At 34.7% G+C, this 22705-nt stretch overlaps 3 protein-coding genes across 6 annotated transcripts; 2 read left to right on the top strand and 1 right to left on the bottom strand.

Annotated features, from left to right (window-relative positions):
- The first annotated feature begins 3240 nt into the window (after positions 1-3240).
- On the top strand, positions 3241-12029 carry LOC102619187 (kinesin-like protein KIN-4C). Of its 3 annotated transcripts, none has more exons than XM_052442704.1 (28): positions 3241-3391; positions 3530-3743; positions 3851-3997; positions 4087-4239; positions 4316-4563; positions 4817-4995; positions 5149-5273; positions 5695-5731; positions 5813-5904; positions 6027-6143; positions 6228-6341; positions 6451-6534; positions 6628-6835; positions 7064-7164; positions 7611-7709; positions 7796-7909; positions 7976-8092; positions 8174-8254; positions 8537-8608; positions 8705-8798; positions 8878-8909; positions 9019-9104; positions 9357-9419; positions 9533-9760; positions 10136-10280; positions 10593-10682; positions 10809-11369; positions 11460-12029. In XM_052442704.1, the coding sequence occupies exons 2-28, from the start codon at positions 3615-3617 to the stop codon at positions 11781-11783; spliced, it is 3840 nt and encodes a 1279-aa protein (XP_052298664.1). In that variant the 5' UTR covers positions 3241-3391; positions 3530-3614; the 3' UTR covers positions 11784-12029. The 3 variants fall into 3 exon arrangements, with proteins under 3 accessions (XP_052298664.1, XP_024952031.2, XP_006472460.2); XM_025096263.2 differs by having other exon boundaries at positions 3262-3391; positions 3563-3743; XM_006472397.4 differs by having other exon boundaries at positions 3288-3391; positions 3480-3743.
- A 580-nt stretch (positions 12030-12609) lies between these two features.
- On the top strand, positions 12610-17454 carry LOC102618313 (kinesin-like protein KIN-4C). Of its 2 annotated transcripts, none has more exons than XM_052441853.1 (13): positions 12610-12764; positions 12873-13027; positions 13747-13860; positions 13937-14053; positions 14146-14226; positions 14482-14553; positions 14716-14809; positions 14892-14923; positions 15654-15727; positions 16090-16152; positions 16259-16400; positions 16600-16986; positions 17106-17454. In XM_052441853.1, the coding sequence occupies exons 2-13, from the start codon at positions 12884-12886 to the stop codon at positions 17190-17192; spliced, it is 1407 nt and encodes a 468-aa protein (XP_052297813.1). In that variant the 5' UTR covers positions 12610-12764; positions 12873-12883; the 3' UTR covers positions 17193-17454. The 2 variants fall into 2 exon arrangements, with proteins under 2 accessions (XP_052297813.1, XP_015384145.2); XM_015528659.3 differs by having other exon boundaries at positions 12629-12764; positions 12868-13027.
- A 28-nt stretch (positions 17455-17482) lies between these two features.
- Positions 17483-21162, bottom strand: LOC102618891 (argininosuccinate lyase, chloroplastic). Its single transcript, XM_052441852.1, has 6 exons — positions 20710-21162; positions 20074-20454; positions 19607-19755; positions 18808-19099; positions 18429-18597; positions 17483-18137 (listed from the first exon to the last, which is right to left on the bottom strand). The coding sequence occupies exons 1-6, from the start codon at positions 21022-21024 to the stop codon at positions 17881-17883; spliced, it is 1563 nt and encodes a 520-aa protein (XP_052297812.1). The 5' UTR covers positions 21025-21162; the 3' UTR covers positions 17483-17880.
- Between the last annotated feature and the right edge of the window lie 1543 nt (positions 21163-22705).

The following is a 22705-nucleotide window of genomic DNA, read 5'->3' as shown; positions in this document are numbered from 1 at the left end:
TAATACATTTTAATAGTTTTCATGTGACATGTTTGTCGCCTAAAAAAAAGAAATTGCGTTCGTGCGACAAAAACTGTCATACGAGAGACATCACTTGTCGCTCAAAAACATAGAATGTCTGTATGTGCGACAAGACCATGTCGCCGCCCAAAACACAAAAACAATATTTTTGGGTGACATGGGTCATCGCCCATGCGACAAATTTTGTCGCCTAAAAAAACAGAAACTGAATTCGGGCGACATAAATTTGTCGCACGTGCGACAACAATGTCACCCAAAAACACATAAATTGTGTTCGAGCGACGAAGGCTTGTCGCACGGGAGACAAGCCTTGTCCCCCAAAAATGCAGGAATTGTGTTTGTGCGACAGGCGCACACAAACACTGCAAATTTATAAACATATCAGTTTTTGCAAACTTTGGCGAGAAAAATAAAAATTACAGCTAAGACTACTTCTATTTTACACACGTATTTACATAAAAATAACAAATTTTTGGCTTTATATGCCTTATTACACTATGTATGGTGTAAATCACAAACATAAAATAACCAATAATTAATTTTTTTCAACTCATGACCACATATAGTTGAACCCATTCTCCTTTTAATCAATTTTTCCACCAACAACAACCACTTATAAAATCTCTAAAAATAAGAAAATCAAAGGTATTTTAAAATTTTAGACTTTGATAAAGTAACTAACCTCTTATAAACTCTAATATCAGTGGCATATCCCGGCCGCCGTCGATCGTCACCGGTCGGTGGCCTTGTTCGACCACCCATGTTTTTCTTCTTCATGGGTTATATATGCTCTTGGTGTTTATTTCCTTTTGTTATAGCAAATGAAAGTAGGGGAGTGGAGTGAAAATTGTGAGAGAAAGAAATGGTAAAAAAAAAACAATTGTGAGTGAAAATGGAGTGGAGTGAAAATTGTGTTTATCTTCATTGCTTTTTTATGGTGGGGAAAGAGAAATACACTCTTTTACACAATAGATATTGTGTGTAATCGGATAATACAATTATTTAATAGATTTTAAACTATTTTTTATTGTTATTTCATTTTTTTAGAACTTCAGCTTGTGTTTTACATTTTTGTCCTCAACCATTAACGTTATACATGTATGTATACTAATGGTAGGGGAGGTAAGTAAGAATACAATCAATCTCACCATTTAAGTGAAATTATATCAAACCTCAGGGGAGGTTTCTAAAAATAGCCCAATTGTATATGTGATGAGTTGGAAGGATTAAAGGATAATCGAAAGGGTAAATTTCGGATTACTCCTCCTATTAATTGATTATATTCAAATCATCTTTTTTTTTTTTTGAAAAATCTTAAGTTACTCTTATTTTTGTTCAAAAAATAAGGAAAATTGTGCATGGATTGATGATTTTTTTTTTTTGGTCTTCTTAACCAAAATGATGGGTAAATTGAGGTTTTTAGTAGTAAGAAAAATTATTTAAAGATAATTAATTCACGAGGGAGTAATCCAAAATTAATCCTAATTGAAATAAACCCCAAATTAGTTGTGTACACACTCAAAGAATGAATAACTTAATACATTTTTTTTCCTACTTATCAATATGATATCAATGATTTGTTTGTTATAGATTGTCTGTAAATTATTCTTGAAGTCCTTTTTACTTTATTTTATAAGTAGCATCTTGGTAACTCAACTCCTGCCTCATTCATAAGATTGAGTTTAAACTTTATTTATTTATTTATTTTTTATTATCACAATAGATATAGTATAAGCGGAACCAAACACCACGTACCTACCCAAAAATCGTTTTAAATATTTATAATGAACTTAGAGTGTGTTTACTTATTGAGGTAGGAGTGAGAAGTGTGGAGTCCTCCTACTCAATTGTTTACATACTTATTTAAAGGTAGGAGTGGGAATCTCAATCCCATAGAGGAAGGTGGGAGTGGATTCCCACTCCCACTATTCTCTTTTTAACCCTTCTCTTTAAATATATAATTATATTTATTAAAATAAAATATTAAATATAATATAATTATATTTATTTAAATATAATAATATTACATTTATTTAAATATAATAATATTACATTTAATTAAATATAATAGTATCATATCTATTTAAAAATTATTTATTCATTAAAATAATAATTTTCATTGATTCTAAGTTAAAATTACTTAAAAATAATAATATTATTATATTCACGTAGAATTAATAATATTACTATATAATACATTTATTTGAAATTTTAATAATATTATTATATAATAATATTATTGTTAATATTATTATATTTATTTAATAGTAATAATTAATAATAATAAATAATTTATTCTAAAAAAATAATTTTCTAATATATTATTTATAATAATGCTTCATTTGTGTTGCTCTTATCAATCAATTTTAATTTACATAATTAAAATAAAAAGTAATAAAAAATTTGTAATTTACATAATTAAGAATATTCATAACAATTTTAACTTATAGGATTAAAACTAATAATAAAGTAAATAGTTTATTTTAAAAATATATTTTGTTATTCACTTTGTAATTAAGAACTATAATTGTTTATATAAGGGTAAACTATAAATTGAGATAATTCACTCCTAATTTAAGACAAAATAAACATATAAATAAGATTCTAATTTCTATTACACACTCTCATTTTAATGTAAGTAAACAATCTACTCCCACTTTCACTCTACGCTCCTAATTTCAAAATTATCACTTCTCATGATTCCCAATCAATCCAAAAAGTAAACGCTACCTTATTATAAAATATGTAACAAAAGATTTTAGAAAAAAATTATGTTTTCCAATTCAAAAGATTTTAGAAAAAATCTTACTAATTTATTTAACTGTTTTATAGATAAAACTTTACAAAAAAATTAATGATTAGAATTTTTTTATAATCTCAGTTTTTAAAAAATCTCGTGACACTTATTTATTAGTTCCAACATATAACTATAATGTTATTTTTTAACTTATTACCCACCAATTATTTAAATAAATTTTACTTAGATCGATCTTGCTAATATTTACAAACATTGGTTTACACTATCAACACAAAATTTAACATTTTAACTTAATGAAACCCAATCCATGGGCACCCGTCAAGGCCAACCACCCGTCCACAATAGTTTACCTAATTTAGAAACTCTAAGCCTGTCCACAGATAATCACAAAATTCAATCAAGTATCTCACATGCCGCTCACGTGACCTACCACCCCTACAATTTGAATTTCGACCGAGCGCCATTTCCCAGATTCAAAGTTCGATCATATAATTATTTAATTAAAATCAATCCCCCAATCCCTCGTCTCTGAAAATCACAAAAACGCAGTCGCTTTGTCTCTGTCTTCGTTTCAAATTATAAGAAGATCCTCACTTTATCTCTCTCCTTCAGGTATTATTATCAGATAAATTAACAACTTATTTCCTAAAAATTTATCTAGCTCCGGCATTTAAATGATTTCTGATTCGTGATTTTCTAGAGTTTTGGTTTCGATACTTCTGAATCAATTTCTGATTCGTGATTTTCTAGAGTTTTGGTTTCGATACTTCTGAATCAAATTAGGTTTTTATTAATTCGCTACCATTCGTTTCGCGGCGGATCGCTAAAATTGGAGATGGAGAATTCGGAGGCGAGGGATTCTTCACAATGTGTGAGGGTCGCCGTTAATATTCGACCTCTCATCACTTCCGAGCTCCTGATTGGCTGTACCGATTGCATTACAGTCGTTCCCGGCGAGCCTCAGGTATATTATTTCATAAATTCTACGTATCACTTGTGTTTTATGTTTGTGTTTGTGTTTGTGATTGTGCCGTTTGATTGGTAAGATGTTTTTATGAATGTGGAAAACAGGTCCAGATAGGGTCTCATGCATTCACTTATGATTACGTGTACGGTAGTACAGCTTCGCCGTCAACAGCCATTTATGACGATTGTGTGGCTCCTTTAGTCGAAGCACTTGTTCACGGCTATAACGCTACCGTTTTAGCTTATGGGCAGGTTAAATTGAATAAACAATTTTTTTTTCAATTTATTTACTGAATGATTTTTTCAATAAACGTTTTAATTCGCTTTGTATATGGTATCAGACGGGTTCCGGGAAAACCTATACAATGGGGACTAACTATAGTGGAGAAGGAAGTAATTCTGGTATTATACCAAAAGTAATGGACAATATTTTCAGAAGAGTGGAGACCATGAAAGATTCTACAGAATTTTTGATTAGGGTGTCATTTATCGAGGTAACAGTTTTTTAATTAATCATTTTATAGTTTGAGGTAAAGTAGCTTAAGTGCTAAAACTTAATTCTATTTGTAGATATTCAAGGAAGAAGTGTTTGATCTGCTTGATGCAAATTCAACAAATTTAAATAAAGGTGAGAGTGCTTCTGTGCTCAAGCCAGTTACGCGGGTTCCTATACAAATTAGAGAAACTGTAAATGGAGGGATAACACTAGCTGGCGTGACTGAGCCAGAAGTTAGATCAAAAGAAGAAATGGCTTCTTTCTTATCAAGAGGTTCTTTATCCCGAGCTACTGGGAGTACTAACATGAATAGTCAATCAAGGTATGACTTTGTATCTTTTAGCAACTAACAATTTGCTAATTCTCTTTCTTCAGTTGATTAGAAGCACTGATATTTGTGCATGCTTATTGTGTATGTTATGCAGTTTCACTATTTTTATTTTTCTTTAACAAACTTCGCTTATGTTTTAAATTTATGTTTTGATTGCTTACTTAGGTTCCTGTGTCATTTCTGTTTGTGCTTGATCTCAATTGTCTTAATTTATAGCCTACAATTTATTTTTCTGATTTTACAGTCGGTCACATGCTATTTTTACTATCACAATGGAGCAAAAGAAAATAGCTCGCTGCCAAAATGGAGTAACAACTGATGATGTTGGTGATGACATATTATGTGCAAAACTTCATTTAGTAGACCTTGCTGGTTCTGAGCGTGCAAAACGAACAGGTGCTGATGGCTTGCGTTTCAAAGAAGGTACTGATGATGTTCATAATTTCTCAAATTTTGTGGCAAAACTATTTTATATTCATGTCTTATTTGTTTTATCTATCTCAAATTGATAAATAATAATTTAATTAGTTTATTTCTTCTTCTGATTAATTCATTGTAATGGTTTTTATGGTCCAGGCATTCATATTAATAAGGGTTTACTAGCTCTTGGCAATGTGATAAGTGCTTTGGGAGATGAGAAGAAGCGGAAAGAAGGTGGTCACGTTCCATACCGAGACAGCAAGTTGACACGCTTGTTGCAGGCATGAATTCTTTTGTGCCTATATTTTGTATTAAGATGGAAATTTTTGAATTTGTTTTGAATTTCAACTAATTTCAATTGTATTTACTCTCATACCGTTGATTAATAGTCGTGTGATGGAAATGTTTTCAGAAGTTGAAAGTTAGTAATTTAATCAGACAGGCAGAAGATTCAATAACGTGGAAGAAATCGATCTGTATTTTAAAAAATTTTAATTTGAGTGAGTCCAAAATAAGTTTGGGCTATGTGGATGACTTATGGAGTTGTATCAGTACATTACTCTTTACATGTCATTAGAACCTGAGCAATGATCTGGAAGTTAGACTATTACTTGATGTTCAATAGTAAGAAGTAGACTTAGGATTAAATTTTGCTTTGTTAATATTTTTTTCATATCTGATAATTGGAATTTGAAATTTTAGGATTCTCTTGGAGGAAACAGCAAAACTGTGATGATTGGTATGTTATTGACTTATGTTGAAGCAGCATTAAGCTTTTCATAAATTTAAGATTCTGCTTATTTGACATGCTTGACTGTAGCCTGTGTTAGTCCTGCCGACACAAATGCTGAGGAGACTTTAAACACTTTGAAGTATGCAAATCGGGCTCGCAACATCCAAAACAGAGCAGTTGTAAGTTTTCATTTGTTGTGATGTGTTCTTATATATATATATATATATATATATATATATATGTATGTAAATATTGTCATGCTTCTTTTTTAGTGACCTAATGCGTTTTTCTGTTTTTTCAGATCAATCGTGATCCAATGGCAGCTCAGATGCAAAGAATGAGAAGTCAAATTGAACAGTTGCAGGCTGAACTTCTATTTTATCGTAATGATTCCGGTGCGCCATTTGATGAATTACAGGTATACAATGTATATTATTAGTAGATGACATGTTCCAAATTGTGTTACTATACTTGTTTACTAAACCAACCTTTGGTTTTTCAGATTCTCAAGCACAAAGTTACTTTACTTGAAGCAAGCAATCAAGAGCTACAGCGAGAGCTTCAAGAACGTAGACTAACTTGCCAGCATTTAACACAGCGTGCTCTTGATGCTCAGGTTTTCTCTTTATTCATAGTTTTAGTGCCATAAAATGTTTATCCTTCCAATGCCTTTTTGGGTTTGATTAGTCATAGTTATTTGAGTCAGTTGTATTTATTTTTCTTAGGTTGAAAAGGACAAACTAGTCATGAAAATTGAATCAGCCCGGAATGGCAAATCATGGGATGAGATAGAAAGTGATTCAAATCAGGTCAGTGAGTTTGATTATTTTCTCACTTATTACGTCATCTACCTAGTGAACAACATTTGTAAGTGATAACTGGTTCTATTGTTTTCTTTTCAGGATGTAGATTTGTTGAAAAATTATGTTTCAAAAATTCAAGAATTAGAAGGAGAACTGTTACGTGTCAAGAGCACACACAACTCCAAACGTAGTCGAAATGCTGATTCTGTTGATACTGATGACGATGGATTCCGCTCAAAGAATGGGCTATTTCCTTCTTTAAATGAGTTTTCAGCTGATTGTGATTCCAAGGTTGAGGACATCTCAGGTAACATAAGGGAAGATTATTACATGGAGAAGATCAAATTTAATGCACTAAATTTGTACTTCAATATGTATTAAAATGAGCAAACTTTGATTGATGATTTGATCATCACTAACTAAAGACTAGTATGTAGGGTTTTTGTTGGAACATTGTTGTTCAACATTCTTTTCAGTTCATAGAGTAAACTAAGGAAAGCTATATGGAATAAGTTCTTTTAACATATATATGTAGATGAAATTGAAGATGAAGAAAAGGAGCTTGAACACTCTTCTCTTCAAGAAAAATTGGACAGGGAGCTCAAGGAGTTGGACAAAAAACTTGAACAAAAGGAGGTAAATGTTGACTTAAGTTTTAGAACTGTTTGTAATACATTTATCTTTGCTACCTATTTTCTTCAGATTCCCTTAAATCTTTGTAGTTTGTACCTAAAGGTGGAGCTGATTTAGCTTGGTTTGCTTTCCAGATAATGAATAGGCTAGTTATTATTATTATTCTTTTTTTGGGATAAATTCTCATAAACTACATGTAATTGTTCAAAAAGTTTTCTTATAATTCAATTTCATAAAAGTATGTAAGACTCCTCCATCTTACTTCTACCAACTGGCTGATGTTACAACATTTAGTGCAGACTGACCTGTTCAAAGCTGCCACTAGGATGAGAATGATGCAGAATTATTTTAGTATCGAAGAATTTCAGTTTCCCACGTGGTTAATGTTCTTCCATTCTGAATTGGTACTTCTGTATATCAACTGCTCTGATTTCTTTTATCTTTTGAAGGCTGAGATGAAGCGTTTTACTGGTGCTGATACATCAGTTCTCAAGCAACATTATGAGAAGAAAGTGCTAGAGTTGGAACAAGAGAAGAAAATTTTGCAGGTGGATTCTTGTTATATAATGCCTATATTCTGTTGCTGTTTAAAGGTCTTGGCACTGAATCAATTTCCATTGTTGTCACATGGCAGAAAGAAATTGAGGAACTTAGGCACAATCTTTCAAATATATCATCTGCTCCTGGTGATAGTGCTCAAAAGTTAAAGGAAGAGTATCTTCAGAAGTTGAACATCCTTGAAGCACAGGTATATTTTGAATTGCATGTGTTTCAACTTCAATTATCTACTTTAATTCCATGTTCGACTTTTCAGGTTGCAGAGTTGAAGAAAAAACAAGATGCCCAAGCTCAACTCTTGAGACAAAAACAAAAAAGTGATGAAGCAGCAAAAAGACTACAAGATGAAATTCAGAGAATTAAGTCTCAAAAGGTTTTTTTTTTTTAAAGAAAAGATAAATGTTGTTTATATTACAGGGAATTACAATTCTTATATGCACTTGCATATCTTTAGGTTCACCTGCAACAGAAAATTAAGCAAGAGTCCGAGCAATTCAGAATGTGGAAGGCATCAAGAGAAAAGGAAGTTCTTCAAGTATGTGAAGAAATCTATAGTCTCATGTTTTGTTCATGGTTTGCGTAGTTTTATTGAATATTTTTTGTCCTTATTATGGGCAGTAATGCTTAATAAAATATTCTCATGACTGTTTGTGTATTGAACTTAATGAACCCAAGTTACTAGTCCCAAAACTAAGTGCCGCTGGTTGTTATTATATAAGTTTTGGGTCAGCATTATCTGTGCTCTCTTTATTTATCGTCATTATTTGTTATGTCACTTATTAAGTCTCTCTGAAAATTTTTTTCTGTACATTACCAGCTTAAGAAAGAAGGAAGGAGGAATGAGTATGAGATGCATAAGTTATTAGCTCTAAACCAGAGGCAAAAAATGGTAAACTAATATCCATTTAAGAGTTTAGGGTACTATTATCTTCTTTATTGAAGAGTTTATTGAAAAGTACTGTTGAATCATTTGATTTCATTTCAGGTTTTGCAAAGAAAGACAGAAGAGGCTTCAATGGCTACAAAAAGGCTAAAAGAACTCCTGGAATCTAGAAAAGCTTCTTCACGTGAAACCTCTGGTTAATAAATTTATGATGTCATTCACTCTATTTTCTTGTTTTGAAATTACAATTTCTGAAAAATTTTCGTTTTACACAGGTGCTGGAAATGGGAATGGACTTGGAATTCAGGTGAATATCACATGTAAAACTGTATCAAGATTACTGATGCAAAGGATATGGATGCGTAATTTGGTGCTGTGGTGTAGGAAGTGATTCTAACATTATTTTCTATGAGAAGGCTTTGATGCAGGCAATTGAGCATGAACTTGAAGTCACTGTGCGGGTGCATGAAGTTCGTTCCGAGTATGAGCGTCAAATGGAAGAGTAAGTCCTTCCCTTTTTTTGATTGTTATATAAGAATGGATACAATTGGTCTATAATGCCCTTAAGACTTTTAAGTCCCTATAGCATTGAAGTTTTATTGAAAGTTCAATTATTAGTTTCTTTTTCAGTTTTTAAATTATACTTTTTCCTCTGTTTGCTTACAACTGGAATTCTTGCGATGGAACTAATTTGAATAGCCGATGCATGTATTCTTGCAAATTTGATTTAAACAATAATTTTTGGCATTTTTAGGAGAGCTAGGATGGCCAACGAGGTCGCAAGGTTGAAGGAAGAATCAGAGCAGGCTAACTTGAGGTGAAGAATTTTCAGCTTTTTCAGCTAATATGAAGTTTTATAATATTTTCCATGAACATTTTCACGTGGAAACCAATGACAAATTGTATTTGTTTAATTTCTGTTTAACACAGTAATTGTCCAGAAATGATGTCTCCTGGTGCCAGAAGTTCAAGAATATTTGCACTCGAGAACATGCTTGCTGCTACTTCTAGTACTCTAGTTTCTATGGCATCACAACTGTCAGAAGCAGAAGAGCGTGAGCGCGTTTTCAGTGGTAGAGGACGTTGGAACCAAGTTCGGGCCCTTACCGAAGCAAAAAATATTATGAATTATCTTTTCAATTTGGCATCCTCCTCCAGGTACTTTTAGAAAGTCATCTTTTGTTTTAATGTAAAATAAAATTTGAAACTTTCAAAGCTCAAGTTATTGATTTTCCTGAAAAAACCATTTGCAGCTGGTATTGAAATGTGTACAAAGTCTTGTGCCAAAAGCTTAATGTCTCTAGCTACTCAGTCCAATAGACAGTATAATCTAAAGATGTTGTGTTGTTGTAATTGTTACACTGAGTTTGATTGCAATTATAATCATAATTATCATAAATATTTTGCTGCTGCTGCTGCTGTTATTATTCAATTTGAGTTTATGAGAGATAAATAAATGAGTTTAATTCTTTTTTAGCATATGTCAGAAGTTATATTGAATTTAACTTAAAGTTATTTTTTCTGCTGTATTAGATGCTCATTACGAGATAAAGAAGTTGAGTGTAGAGAGAAGGCCGCAGAAATAAGGGATCTAAAGGAGAAAGTAGTGAGAATTAGCAGTTTGGCTAGACAACTTGAGTCGCAGAAGGGTGAACTAATTCATCAGTTGAAGCTGCAGGTTAGTGCATTTGACAATTATGCCTTCATTCCATGTTTTGCTTTGAAAACAAATCTGGGTGGTGAATACCAATAAAAGTCATTTATGTTGATTTACAAGTAACATCTACACAAAGATGCCTATGCATGATGGACTGTCATGCCGAATTACGTGAAGATCCAATTAATTTGTTTATATTTTTTTATTGATTTTGTTTAATTAATTGTATTCTACTATGTGTAATCTATGGTTGTGATTTGCAGCTCAATTTCCTTCATAACATTTGAAATGCTTCTGATTCTTTTTGACTTCATGCTTTGTTTGTTTTTGTAGAGCTCTGCCTTGAAAACGTTGTCCACAATGCCAGATGTGTTTAATAACCATGACTTGAATGGTGGACACAAGTATGACTTGCGTAGACTGGTAGATTTCTACATTTTTCCCTATAATTTCATTATGCTGGCAACATAACGAAAGCAAGAACTACGAGTTTCATTGCTTTATTTTTTCAGTTTACATAGCTCACTACTAATTGTTATATGTGTTTAGGGACAACGGAGCTCAATAATGTTTTTGGAGGACATGGACACATCAGAATCAGAACATTCAGACAGAGATTCAGCTGACGATGAGTGGGTATGCCCAAATAGGCGAGTTAAAAAACGAATTTCCAAAAATGGCAATCGTGCAGGTTCAGGCCAGTTTGGTGATGATTCAGGAAATCTTAGTTTAGACTCTTCGGGTGAGGGAATTACCGGGGGTAAACAGAACGCTAAATCTGGTCTTTGTTGCACATGTTCCAAGAGTTCCTTGTGCAAAACAAACAAATGCCAATGCCGAGCAGCTGGTGGTGCTTGTAAGGCATCATGTGGATGTTCATCTACAAAGTGCTCCAACAGGGAAGCTATTATTATCAAGGAGGATGAATTATCAAAGCCAAACATGGCCAGTGAGCAGAGTGGTCAAGGAGCTGATGAAACAGATAAAGATCATGCTCTTGTGACTCATGGTGCAATGCTACTTCAGAATGCTTTGATTGAGAGACCTGCTGATACAGATGAAGATGGTGGGGCAAGAAGGAAGCCTCTATCTGATATTGGTAACACATTGGTATGTAAAATTCCCACTTCATAAGCTAGAATATAACACATTAATTTTGCTCTTTTTTTTTTAGACCCTCATTACGCTTGTATCAAACAGGTAAAATCTAATGCACCAAAACCAAATCAGAGAAAGAAGTGGCGAAAGTCTACTATTCAGCTCGTTCCTGTCGCCCCACCTTCCTCCCAGCCACAGGAAACCACTGATGTTCAAAAGCCAGAGAACAGCACAAGTGAAACTGACATTCCATTGAAGTTACCTAGGGCGATGCGATCAGCCACATCAAATGGTAGCAACTTGTTGAGAGAAAGGAATGTTGATCAAGCAGAAGAGTCAGTTAACAAAGAGCTTAGTGTGCTTCCTCAAAGTAGCCCTGCTCGGCCAAAAAGAGCCACAGAAGAGAAAGAGAACTGCAGCCGTTAACTTAAGTCTACAGCAGTGATGTTCATATCGTGTTTATTGCGATAAACGCCATTACCATTAATTGTACTTTTTTATGGAATTGTTTGGGGAACTAACACCATCAGTTGGAACCTTGATCCTGTATTGTGTAGGATAGGATACGGAATTGATTGATGTTTATTAAACATTGTTATTATCCAACCTTTTGAAGAAATTAATTTTCGCTCATTTCGTTTGAAAGTTGAAGAAGAAACGTCAATTCCTTCCTGTTCTGCCATTCTCACTAAAAATATTTCCCAATACTATTTTATAGACTGCTACTTTCTGTGCCTCATTTGGATTGCCACTTGAAATCGTTATCTCGCCAATATAATTTACCGTTTGAAAGTGATTAGTAATTTTTCTTATTTGTTTATTTTTGGTTGATTTTTAACCTTTACATTTAATTCAAAGATCACACCATATGATGGTATATTCTCATTAATATTGTGCTTGATAAATGGTCCAGGCTATTTATATAATTTGACCAATTGTGGGGGTATGTTAGTGCTACAATGATAAACATCTATATTTTTACACAACTTTATTTATTTTTTAAATTTATAGACGCATTTTCCATTTCACTTGATACCGTCAAGCTGCAGACTACAGTCATATTTTATCAAAACCGTTTCGTGGACCATACCTTTGTCATTTTCAGATCTACTAAATTCGAAATTCAAATTATTCTCTCCATCTTTAATTTGATTGGTTGCGCTTTCCAACGGTCTGTACTATCAGCTTACAAAATCATTTCCCTTTATTCTTACATTTCATTGATGCTGACGTGTCAAGCAAAGTGCAATAAGATCATAATATTAATGTATAACGTAATAACAAACTAAACCACATTTAAAATGCCCCACACGTAGGCGGGATTTTGCATTCAAAATAAAAACAACAATAGCCATCGAAACTAAGGTGAAGCACCGGATTTACAGAGAGCTTTAGTGCGCCGACCAGGTACATTGTTTTTTTTCTCTCTTTGATTATTTAGTATAAAGAAGATTATTGATTTGATTTTGTATAAAGAAGATTATTGATTTGATTTTGTATGATTATTAAGCGAAGTTGCGGGAAGGATGAAGAAGACGAATCGACGATCAAGGCAAACGAGTGCCGTCGATTCGTCATCGTCATCTTTATCACAATCACCAGCCGTTGACGATAAGGAACATTACGAGAAGAGAGTTCATGAGTTGGAGCAAGAGAACAACACTCTTAAGGTTCACTTTTTGCATTATATATTGTAGGATCTGAATCATTAATCATCTTGCATTTTGACTAGAATATTCAATGTCTGTTTTGCTGATTATAGAGTTTAAGTAAAGCTGATTTAAAGTGATTCTAAGTGTTTTTGGTATATGTAGATACATTAAATAAATGTGAATCCTGAAAATGGATTTTGTTAATATAGCTTAGTGGGATAATTGCTGTTGATGCAATATGTAGTTCATAGATTAGAAAAGTAAAGAAATTATAGAAATAGAAATGGAAATTTCTGGAATTTTGATGTTTTGATTAGGTAGGGCTCATAAGACTGAAGCTTATTAACTATTATTTATTGAACGGAGTAATTGGATTTTGTTGTTGAAGATCTGAAGAATTTCTATACTGAAAACGAGATGGATGAAGAACATTGTGTCTATTTGGTTTTGTTTATGCTTAATCCAAGGTCGCACATTTGAAGTTTTGTGTTTGGACCAGAGAAAGACAACAATTGATGAATGTTGTCCTTATGATTTTTCAAAGGAGCTGATGCCAGCAAATCTATTTAAACACCAAGTTTTCGATTGAGTTTCTTGTGTAGCCACTTTTCGTTTATATGCATATTCTAGAAACTAACAGCTGAGCCTTAACGATTAGAATTATATATATTTTTTCCCTTGATTGCATAGTAATGAAACTAGGTACACTGTTTTCTTACTGTTCCTGCAACTGGCAGAGGGAAATTGAGGAACTGAGGTTCAAAGTGGCCAGTGTTTCATCAACTCCTGATGTTGCTGCTCAAAAGCTCAAGGAAGCTCATCTTGAAAAGATGAATGCTCTTGAAGGGCAGGTGAGATGTGAATCCAATTAGAATGCATGTTATGTCTCAATCAGGTGAGATCTATTGAGATATGATTCCATTTCAGGTTTTGGAGCTAAAAAAGAAACTAGAACTACAGTTTCAATTTTCAACACAAAAACCTAAAGGTGATGAGGCAGCAAAGCGGTTTCAGGATGAGATTCAGAAGTTAAGGGTTCAAAAGGTGAGCTCTGGCTGTGTATGAAATATGCATACTCAAAAGTACAGTATTAATTTTTTTCACATTTACTGCAATTTTTTTTTTTTGTTTTTTAGGTACAACTCCAGTGCAAGCTCAAGCTAGAGGCTGTGCAGTTTAGGTTGTGCAAGGCTTCGCTACAGAAGGAAATATTTCAGGTATATGTGTCCGTGCATGTCACTATAGTTACAACTTGTTTTCTTGTTTCTCGGAATCAAGCTGTGAATATGAACATTGTGCTACTATGATGAATTATGTTGTTGAAATCATTCCCTAGATCTGTTGCCATTGTTTAATGATATCTTGAGTTAAGCCAGTAACTTGAAATGTTCATCAATCTTCCTTTTCTGTCTGAAGTTTTTATTATGTGGAGATGTCAATTATCTGTAGATATTTTGTTTCACTCTCAACAGCTTATGAAAGAGAACAGAAGAAATGAGTATGAGTTGCATTTGTTATCAGCTTTAAACCAGAGGCTGAAGTTGGTAAGTTAACGTCCACTGTGCAATGCTGTATTTCATCTACTTATCAGCTTTTTGTTTATTATTTAGATTATTGTTCTACAGGAGCCCAATGCCTACTATATATTTCATATGCTAGAGAAACTTTCAGATAATTATATTTTCACCTTTCCAAATTTGTGTCAGGTTTTGCAGCGTAAAACCAAAGAAGCTTTTGAGGCTACGAAGCGACTAAAAGAGCTGTTAGAATCTCGGAAGGCCTTGACTCACAGAACAGCTGGTTTGGAGACAAGACACTTCTTCTTATTCATAGTTGCTTGAAATAATGATGCTTAATTGATTTTGATCTATACATTTTGTAGGTTCTAAAACTGGCAATCATTCCCAATTTCAGGTATGTATGAAAAATCTGAAGTACTGGATCACGTGCATAGATTATAGAATGAATGAGTTGGTGTTACACAGTGAGCTATTTTTGGCATGGTTGTGATGGAAATTGGGCTAAAATTTTGCGCACATTCATTTTCCATCAGTGGATAACTGCAATTTCATTTGTTCCTCCATTTTTTTCCCTGCAACTTCTGCAAATATTTATAGTAACAAAGTTCATGAATTATTTATTAGTGAAGCTAAAACTATGTAATACATAAAACGCTAATTATTAGCTGCCATCTACTTCATTCTATACATCCGTTTAGTGGATGAAAGACCCATTTAGGCTGTGCTTTGATCTGGAAACTAAATACTATGAGATCAGGACTTATTTACAGTTTAAGCGCAATTATTTCCCTCTGTTATTGCACGGGCAGCAAACCACGGTAAAATGGCTTACTAAATGTGTACGTTATAGCCTTCCATTCTAAAATGAGGGTGAAGTAAAGATTTTTGGTATTATGCGATTGTATCCTCTTGAATTGAAAAATAGATGCATTTTCTTTTTCCAAAGTTTATATCTATTATATCATCAAAATCAAAATTGTTCTGTTTGTGGGATGTGATTGTGATTTTTCACATTTTATGATATAACCCAACATAAAATCGGTTGTGAGTTTTCAAATCTGTTCGGCGATTGCATTGGTGTGATTTCTGTATTTTAAATCTCTACCGTGATTGCATTGGTGCAGAGCATTGAGCATGAGCTAGAAGTCACAGTACAAGTTCAGAAAGTATCTTCTGAGTATGAACATGAACTGGAAGAGTGAGTCCTAGCTGTTGGTTTCAATTCTCCTCTTTATTTTTGCAATCTGGTATTTCCTTTTGAAACCGGAACTGGGTTGCACAATTAATTTGCTAAAAACTGAGTATACATAATTAAGAATAAAAGAGGAAGATTGATAAATTGTGAATTCTGTGTCAGTTGTCCAAATTTTGTATGAATGTTAATTAGAAAGGCACATGCAAAACTGATGCTGGGTGCAGAGACCTTGGCGTTTGTGTGCACAACTAAAGATTTATCTTTAAAATCTAATGGTTAATCTAATATCAATGCCTTGAGTTGGATTTGTTTTTAAGTATGTTGTGCTTGGCCTGTTACTAAATTTGAAGATGTTTTATGATTAGGATGGCTGGTGTGATAAACAAACTCAAATTAGAAGCAGAGATGCTGAAGGAAGAAAATTCTAGGTGAGAGTTGGTTGTGCTGATCCTTCCTGAAGTTAGGACTGTTCTTTCCTCCCAGATATTATTTAATCATCGAAACTCTAAAGATGCTCTTCTCTGCCATTTTAAGGTGCCTATTAGAGGATGGCGAATTTGACCCTGGAGTGAAGGATTCAGAGTTCTCTGACCTAAAAGAAGAAGTAGCCAGACTAAGTAATTTAATTAGTCAAATGGCGGTGCCTAAGGCAGAAATAATTCATAATAAGTCCGAGGTTAGTGCATTTCTTTGTCAAGTTCTTGATTTTATTGCAGATTATGCATTTCATTGGCACTCGAGTACCAAACATGAGGATTATCTGCTAGAGAAACTTTCATTTAATGTAATCGAATTTTACAAAATTACAAATTTAATTCCAAAATCAAATGTCTTCGAAAATACAGTATCTAAAGTCTTAGTTATCTGCTGACCAGGTAGGTCAGGCTCAATCTTCTGCATCTGTCGGGAGCAGTACCAATTTACTGGAAACTGATACTTCTGAATCAGAGTTTTCTGGGGTAGTTGTTGCTGCAATGGTGAAGCCTGCATCTGGAGTGTGCTGCTCCTGTAGCAAAAAGTCATCGTGCAAGACCTCAAAATGTGAATGCCGGGTCTCTGGGGGCAGTTGTGGGACTTCCTGTGGCTGTGCGGCAAACAAATGCACCAATAGGGAATTGGGGTCTGTTGAAACAGAGATGACCAGCAGTTTGACTTCTGAAGGTGCAATGCTACTTCAGAATTCCCTTATCGAGAAACCTCTGGAGACGAAGGATGATTGTTGCACGAGAAAGCAGCCATTACGGGAGATTGGAAACAAATTGGTATGTTTTTTAATCTCCTCCCCAACAACCCCCCACCCAAAAAAAAAAATGCACATTATACATGCATGCATCGCAACCATCATTCCTTGGCTTCTTAAGAGTTGGCTTAAATTTTGCAGATCAAATCAATTTCTCTAAAACCTGGACATAGAAAGAAAGGTCAGAAAACAGTCTCCGAGCATCATAACATAGATTCACCGTGCTAACTTCTAGAAAACACTGCAGTCCAAGAGAACCAAGGACCAGCTGAAGCGTGATTAGTTTGTTCCAAAGGCAATTGGAAACAATGATGTCCTGGTTTTCTTTAGCTAATAATTGTTTACATACCGCAACATTCTTTCTTTCTTCTCATTTTTCTAGAGCGAAATGATTCTCCAGATTATATCTTCAGAAACATGGTGCATGTCTTTCCCCAAAAGAGTGTACTTCCTATGAACCATTTTTAAGCACATACTTCACATTCTACTACTTGGCGAATGAAAAAATAAAAAAGAAAAGAGGGAAACAAAACTCTGAATTTGAGAAGTAACTGAATGATCTAGTCAATAACAGAACTGTTTGTAATAAGCATAGCAACCAAAGGACATAACACAATAGGAGAACAAATAAAATTTTATCCCACTGCAAACAATTTTTAAAGGACTCGTAAACTAATTGCTGTACCCAATCCTAGCGGTATAAGCTCAGTTGATTACAACCAAGCATGGCATCGCAATTATTCAAATCTCACTGATGGAATCTTTCGGTTCGGTGCTGCAATTAACTTTCATTTTTGTTACCCAGTTTACCAAATCCTATCCTCAGTATCTGCAACTTCAGGTTCTTAAAAATGATACTCATGTTCCAGGCAGTTTCCTTGATCTCATTTTACTCATCTCTGCTTCCATTTGTAAATTAACAGCTACTTCTGTTGATTCCAAGCTTGGCAACCCAAGAATGTAGTTGTTCAGTGACGCATGCCGATCCTGTGGAACCAAATGAGCTGAATTTCCTTATTGCATTTTCTACTCCGAGATATTCGTATACATCCTTATCAAACACTGGGTTTAGACTTCTCATCTCATCAAGACTCAGATCCTGAAGCTGACATTCCTTTGACACGCACAAAGCAACTGCTTTTCCTACTATATCATGGGAAGTCCTAAAAGGTACTTGCTGTAAAAAGAAACATAGTCAGATACCAGTGGAAGCATTTAATAAGTGCTTAATACTGTAGATAAGTGGGGGATATTATATATCACACATCCAATACAAAACTTTATAGGTTCTTTTTGTTAATGTGAAAGCTAGGAAAAAGTTAGTGAAATAAACAAATTGTCAATTTCTTCCAAGTTCCAAAGGGCGTGTCCCACCTGCATGTCTGATCATGCAGGTAATTTGGTTTTGATGGAATGTAAGCCATTCTAGTTGGTAAAAGATAAAGTTGAACAACAAATTATGACTTGCCTTATTCACAAGATAATCGGCAAGGGTTGTGGCATCAAGATAACCAGCTGGCAAAGCCTTCTTTATTCTCTCCACATTAAATGTAATGTTCTGTGCAAACTCTGCTGAAACTTCAAGCATTCCAACAATTGTCTTAACGCTGTCAAATGTAGGTTCTTTATCTTCCTGTCTTCCAAAGAAAAGCCTCTTTAGCAAACTCCAAAAGCCATGGATGATGAAAAAGAAGACAAAGAAACGAAACTACTTTATCTATAAAAACCTAGTTTAAGGGCTTAAAAACATATGAACACAGATGGAAGGCTAAAACCAAGATGCTGGGGGTCTCAGCCAAAAGATAACTGGACTATTGTTAACTGAATATGTACAAAGTGTTACCTGTAAATCACGATTGTAAGCAAGAGGAAGTCCTTTGCACAGAGTGAGAAGGGTGACCAAGTCTCCAATGACCCTAGCAGACTTTCCCCGAACAAGCTCCATCGGATCTGGATTTTTCTTCTGAGGCATTATACTGCTTCCAGTGGAAACAGAATCACTTGGTGTGATAAATCCGAACTCCTCTGAAGCCCACAATACCCATTCTTCACCAAGCCGTGAAAGATGAATAGCTATGATTGAATTAGCAGAAAGAAACTCCAAGACAAAATCTCGGTCTGATACAGCATCAATACTGTGGAAGCATCAAAATACAGCCAATCATTCAAGGAAACCATGCTGCAGAAGAACCAGAATTCAACAATAAAAAGGGAACAAATGGCTATGGTCATTTTGTTGATACAGTTCAAGTTGTTGACTAGTCCATAACGAATAAGGTCACGTTTCAAAATAACATTTTAGTTATAGAATCAAAATTGATTGTCAATTTAACGCAAGAGAAGTTTTCAGAGAGTAAGTCCCAACTATTTGAATGGATCAAATCGAGTCATATGATAGCCTAATGCAGCCATTTTCCAACCATAAACATATATAAAGATTACAAATTGAAGTGGAGTTGAGGAAATTCCAAAAGCTGATACTCTAGACTTGACAATTGAAGTGGCCAACAAAATTGGGTATATGGTGTGGAACAGAAAAAGTGGATACCAAAGACTGCAGCAGCATATAGTTACAATTGTCAGTTTGTCACCCTGACATATCAAAAGGCCACATTCAAGGTTCGTTTTGTTTCAGCACATACCTGTTCCTCATGGGAGCAGTAAATTCTAAAGCTTCCGCAGTCATAAACCTGTCAATGGGCAGGCCAGTGCCAGCCAATGCACATGCACCAAGAGGGCAGAAATTCATCCTAACTCTGCAATCTTGTAAACGACCAGCATCACGTTCAAGCTACAAGATAACATCATAGCCATAGTTAGCATTTCTGGAGACAAAAACAAAACAGCCTGAGTTAGCCAGCCAATTCATTAGCTTCAAACTTCATCATTAGTTAATTGTGACTGGATGTATTCTGGTATCCATTTTTCAGAAATTTTCATGCTGAAAAGTCTACAAAACAATCTATGATGTTATTGTAAGTCCTCAATCTCATGTTCAAAGAAAAATTTAAAATTTTAGCTGGTTTGTCCAGGAGTACCAACATAACTAAGATTTTTAAGAACTATGCGGAGACATTCAATTAAAGGGAACAAATGTATCAACTCAGACCTGCTCAACATATGCCAGAAGAAGATGCTGCAACAAGACAGGCTGCGCCCTTTGCAAATGAGTATAACCAGGAACGATAAGACCTTCGTTCTTCAAAGCCAACTTCACCAATGCAACCTGAAGGCGCTGAATGCTTCTCACAATCGTATCAATAGCGTCACGACACCACAGACGAAAATCCGTTAACACTTGATCATTTCGGCTCCGAGCAGTGTGGAGCTTCTTTGCAGGTTCACCAATGATATCAGTGAGAGCTGCTTCAATGTTCATGTGCACATCCTCCCTATCTGTCCTCCACATAAACTTACCAGCTTCAATTTGTCTCTCAATCTCATCAAGGCCTCGCAGAATACTGTTCTTATCACTGTCGCTGATCAAACCCTATAAAAAAAGGATAAACTTTATGCAAATTTCTTCAAGAATTAAAAGCTTTTGTACCTAACTGAATGGAAACCACAATTGAATCAAATATTTATGATTTAACACAATGCTTTCACCAAATTAATGATCCCATTTCACTCTAAACCCACAAAAAGATCAATTTACCTCTCTCATTTTCTCAACAACCAAACAACCCACATACAAAAAACATAAAAGAAGGAAAAAAAAAAGCCAAAAACCCAAGATAGCAGGAACCTGTTTAGCAAGCATAGAGGCATGGGCTTTACTGCCCATAATGTCATGCTTATACAAAGCTTTATCATAAGAAATGGACTCAGTAAACTTCTCAACAGCATCAGTGACACTCTCTTCAAATCTGCCACCCCATAACTTGACCTCCTTGGACGCACTCATCTTACACAACACAGTCTTGTGCTTTGGCTCAGCACTGTAGGTGTAATTGAAAGACAGTGAGGATCGAAGGCTGTGTGTTGCTGCTTGGTTAAATAGGACAGCTGCTGGCGAAAACAATAGCTGTGTTCGTGAAGAAGCAGAGACAAGGGACTCCATCCGAATGACAGAAGGCTATAAGACTTGAAACTGCTTTCGTTTTGTGCTGCAGCTTACAGGGTCTTGCTGCGACGGGCCGCACCGCACTGCATACTGCCAGACTGCCCGTGTCGATGTTATTATTTTTATTTTTGGACGATTATGATAAGTTATGTAGGTTTCTGAGTGTGTCAATAGAAGAGGCTTTGATGGGCCCGAATCAAGCAGAAGGATTTTTGGCCCAATGGCCCACGATTTAGCTGATTTTTTGTATGGTGACGTCTCCCTCACTTTTTGTCTATTAAACAAAACCCTGATATGGATCCACCTATATTTCAACAGTGGTACCATACCACAATTTTTGTCCTCATCTAATATAACCATTGGATTTAAAAGCAACCAATCGAATGGAGAAGAGATGGCGACATTTGTGTTGGATAAGACCGGAGAAATCGGTTAAGAAAAAGTAGATTTGGATGTGACGAAACACGGTGACTCACCTCTCTCCGAACGCAGGATTACTGTTATCAAGAAGGAAATTTGAGGAATTTATGAAGTCCAGGTGAAAATCGAAGGAAGCCCCTGCCAAAGGCCAAATGGATGAAGGGACAATCTTCTACACCGTTTTCTTTCCTAACACTCCTCTTTCTCTATATCCATAAATCCTGACCAAATTTTCTCTCTCATCAAACATCAAAAGATATCTCAAATCATTTCATGGTGGAGTTCTTTAATTTGTTCATTGCTCTATAGTCTTGTGCAGCTTTAATTTATCTCATGCTGCAATTTAATTTGTTATTTTATTCTGAAAATCAAATTGAATAATTGTTGCAGTAACGTATATATGCTGGGTTTCCTCACATCTTCCTCATTGGCTTGAAGTTTTGTTCACTGAAAAGTTCTTCTACGCTTGCATAATTCACGAAGACGAAAGAAAAAAAATGAAAATAACATATGTTGCTTGGACAGTTGCACTAGCTTATGCCCTCATTGTTTGTCCTTTCATGCCTCTCATTGTTTCTCGATTTCCTTATGCATGGCCAATCTTCATTTATTCTGCAAGAATTTTATTGCATCTTCCTCCTTCAATCCAATGCTTGTTGCAATCAAATTAACCAACGACTCCTCGTTACCAATCTCACTTCTCTGATTTCATATATGCCTAAAAATTCAGCACCGACTTCCGATTGCCCTTTGCCTTGTTGATTATAATTTCGCCGTCGATTGCCTACAAGACACACGCCATATTCACATTACGAGTCATCAGAAATTTTTAATTGCGACAAACATAACTAAACCCTAATTTCAATTTTTTTGTCTGTCTCCATATCGATTTGAGATGAAATCAGTTCCATTGATGCAGTACAACAAACTTTCTCACCACAAGCTCGCAAATGATATTACATTACATTAAAACCGCAACCGGCTCCAACGGTTGCAGGTTGCCGCATCAATTATCTAATTATTAATTTCAGCCATTAGATTGACCAGTAAAACATCCAACGACTCAACTGAATAAAGACAAAAACTGTGGTATGGTACCACTGTTGTAACGTAGGTGGATCCATATAATTATAACTACACCCCCCATTTTTTTTTGTTTGGAAAATATACCATTTGATAAAAAGAATTCATTTGAATTTCAAAATTTCCCCCGTTTCATTATTTAATATTTGTAATGTTTATCTCCAGTCAATTTTAT

This window comes from Citrus sinensis, chromosome 5 (genome assembly GCF_022201045.2).
Source record: "Citrus sinensis cultivar Valencia sweet orange chromosome 5, DVS_A1.0, whole genome shotgun sequence".
NCBI lineage: Eukaryota > Viridiplantae > Streptophyta > Magnoliopsida > Sapindales > Rutaceae > Citrus > Citrus sinensis.
Note: the sequence above shows the minus strand (reverse complement) of the source record. Positions and strands in the feature narration are given on the sequence as shown.

Coding starts and splice junctions, on each gene's coding strand:
- LOC102619187 (XM_052442704.1), top strand. CDS start 3,615: ATGGAGAATTCGGAGGCGAGGGATTCTTCACAATGTGTGAGGGTCGCC. Junction 5,732..5,812: donor CAGCAAAACTGTGATGATTG/GTATGTTATTGA, acceptor GCTTGACTGTAG/CCTGTGTTAGTCCTGCCGAC. Junction 8,609..8,704: donor TAAACCAGAGGCAAAAAATG/GTAAACTAATAT, acceptor ATTTCATTTCAG/GTTTTGCAAAGAAAGACAGA.
- LOC102618313 (XM_052441853.1), top strand. CDS start 12,884: ATGAAGAAGACGAATCGACGATCAAGGCAAACGAGTGCCGTCGATTCG. Junction 16,153..16,258: donor CTGAAGGAAGAAAATTCTAG/GTGAGAGTTGGT, acceptor TGCCATTTTAAG/GTGCCTATTAGAGGATGGCG. Junction 16,401..16,599: donor TAATTCATAATAAGTCCGAG/GTTAGTGCATTT, acceptor TCTGCTGACCAG/GTAGGTCAGGCTCAATCTTC.
- LOC102618891 (XM_052441852.1), bottom strand. CDS start 21,024: ATGGAGTCCCTTGTCTCTGCTTCTTCACGAACACAGCTATTGTTTTCG. Junction 20,455..20,709: donor CCTCTATGCTTGCTAAACAG/GTTCCTGCTATC, acceptor CTTTTTTTATAG/GGTTTGATCAGCGACAGTGA. Junction 18,138..18,428: donor TTATCTTGTGAATAAGGCAA/GTCATAATTTGT, acceptor TTTTACAGCAAG/TACCTTTTAGGACTTCCCAT.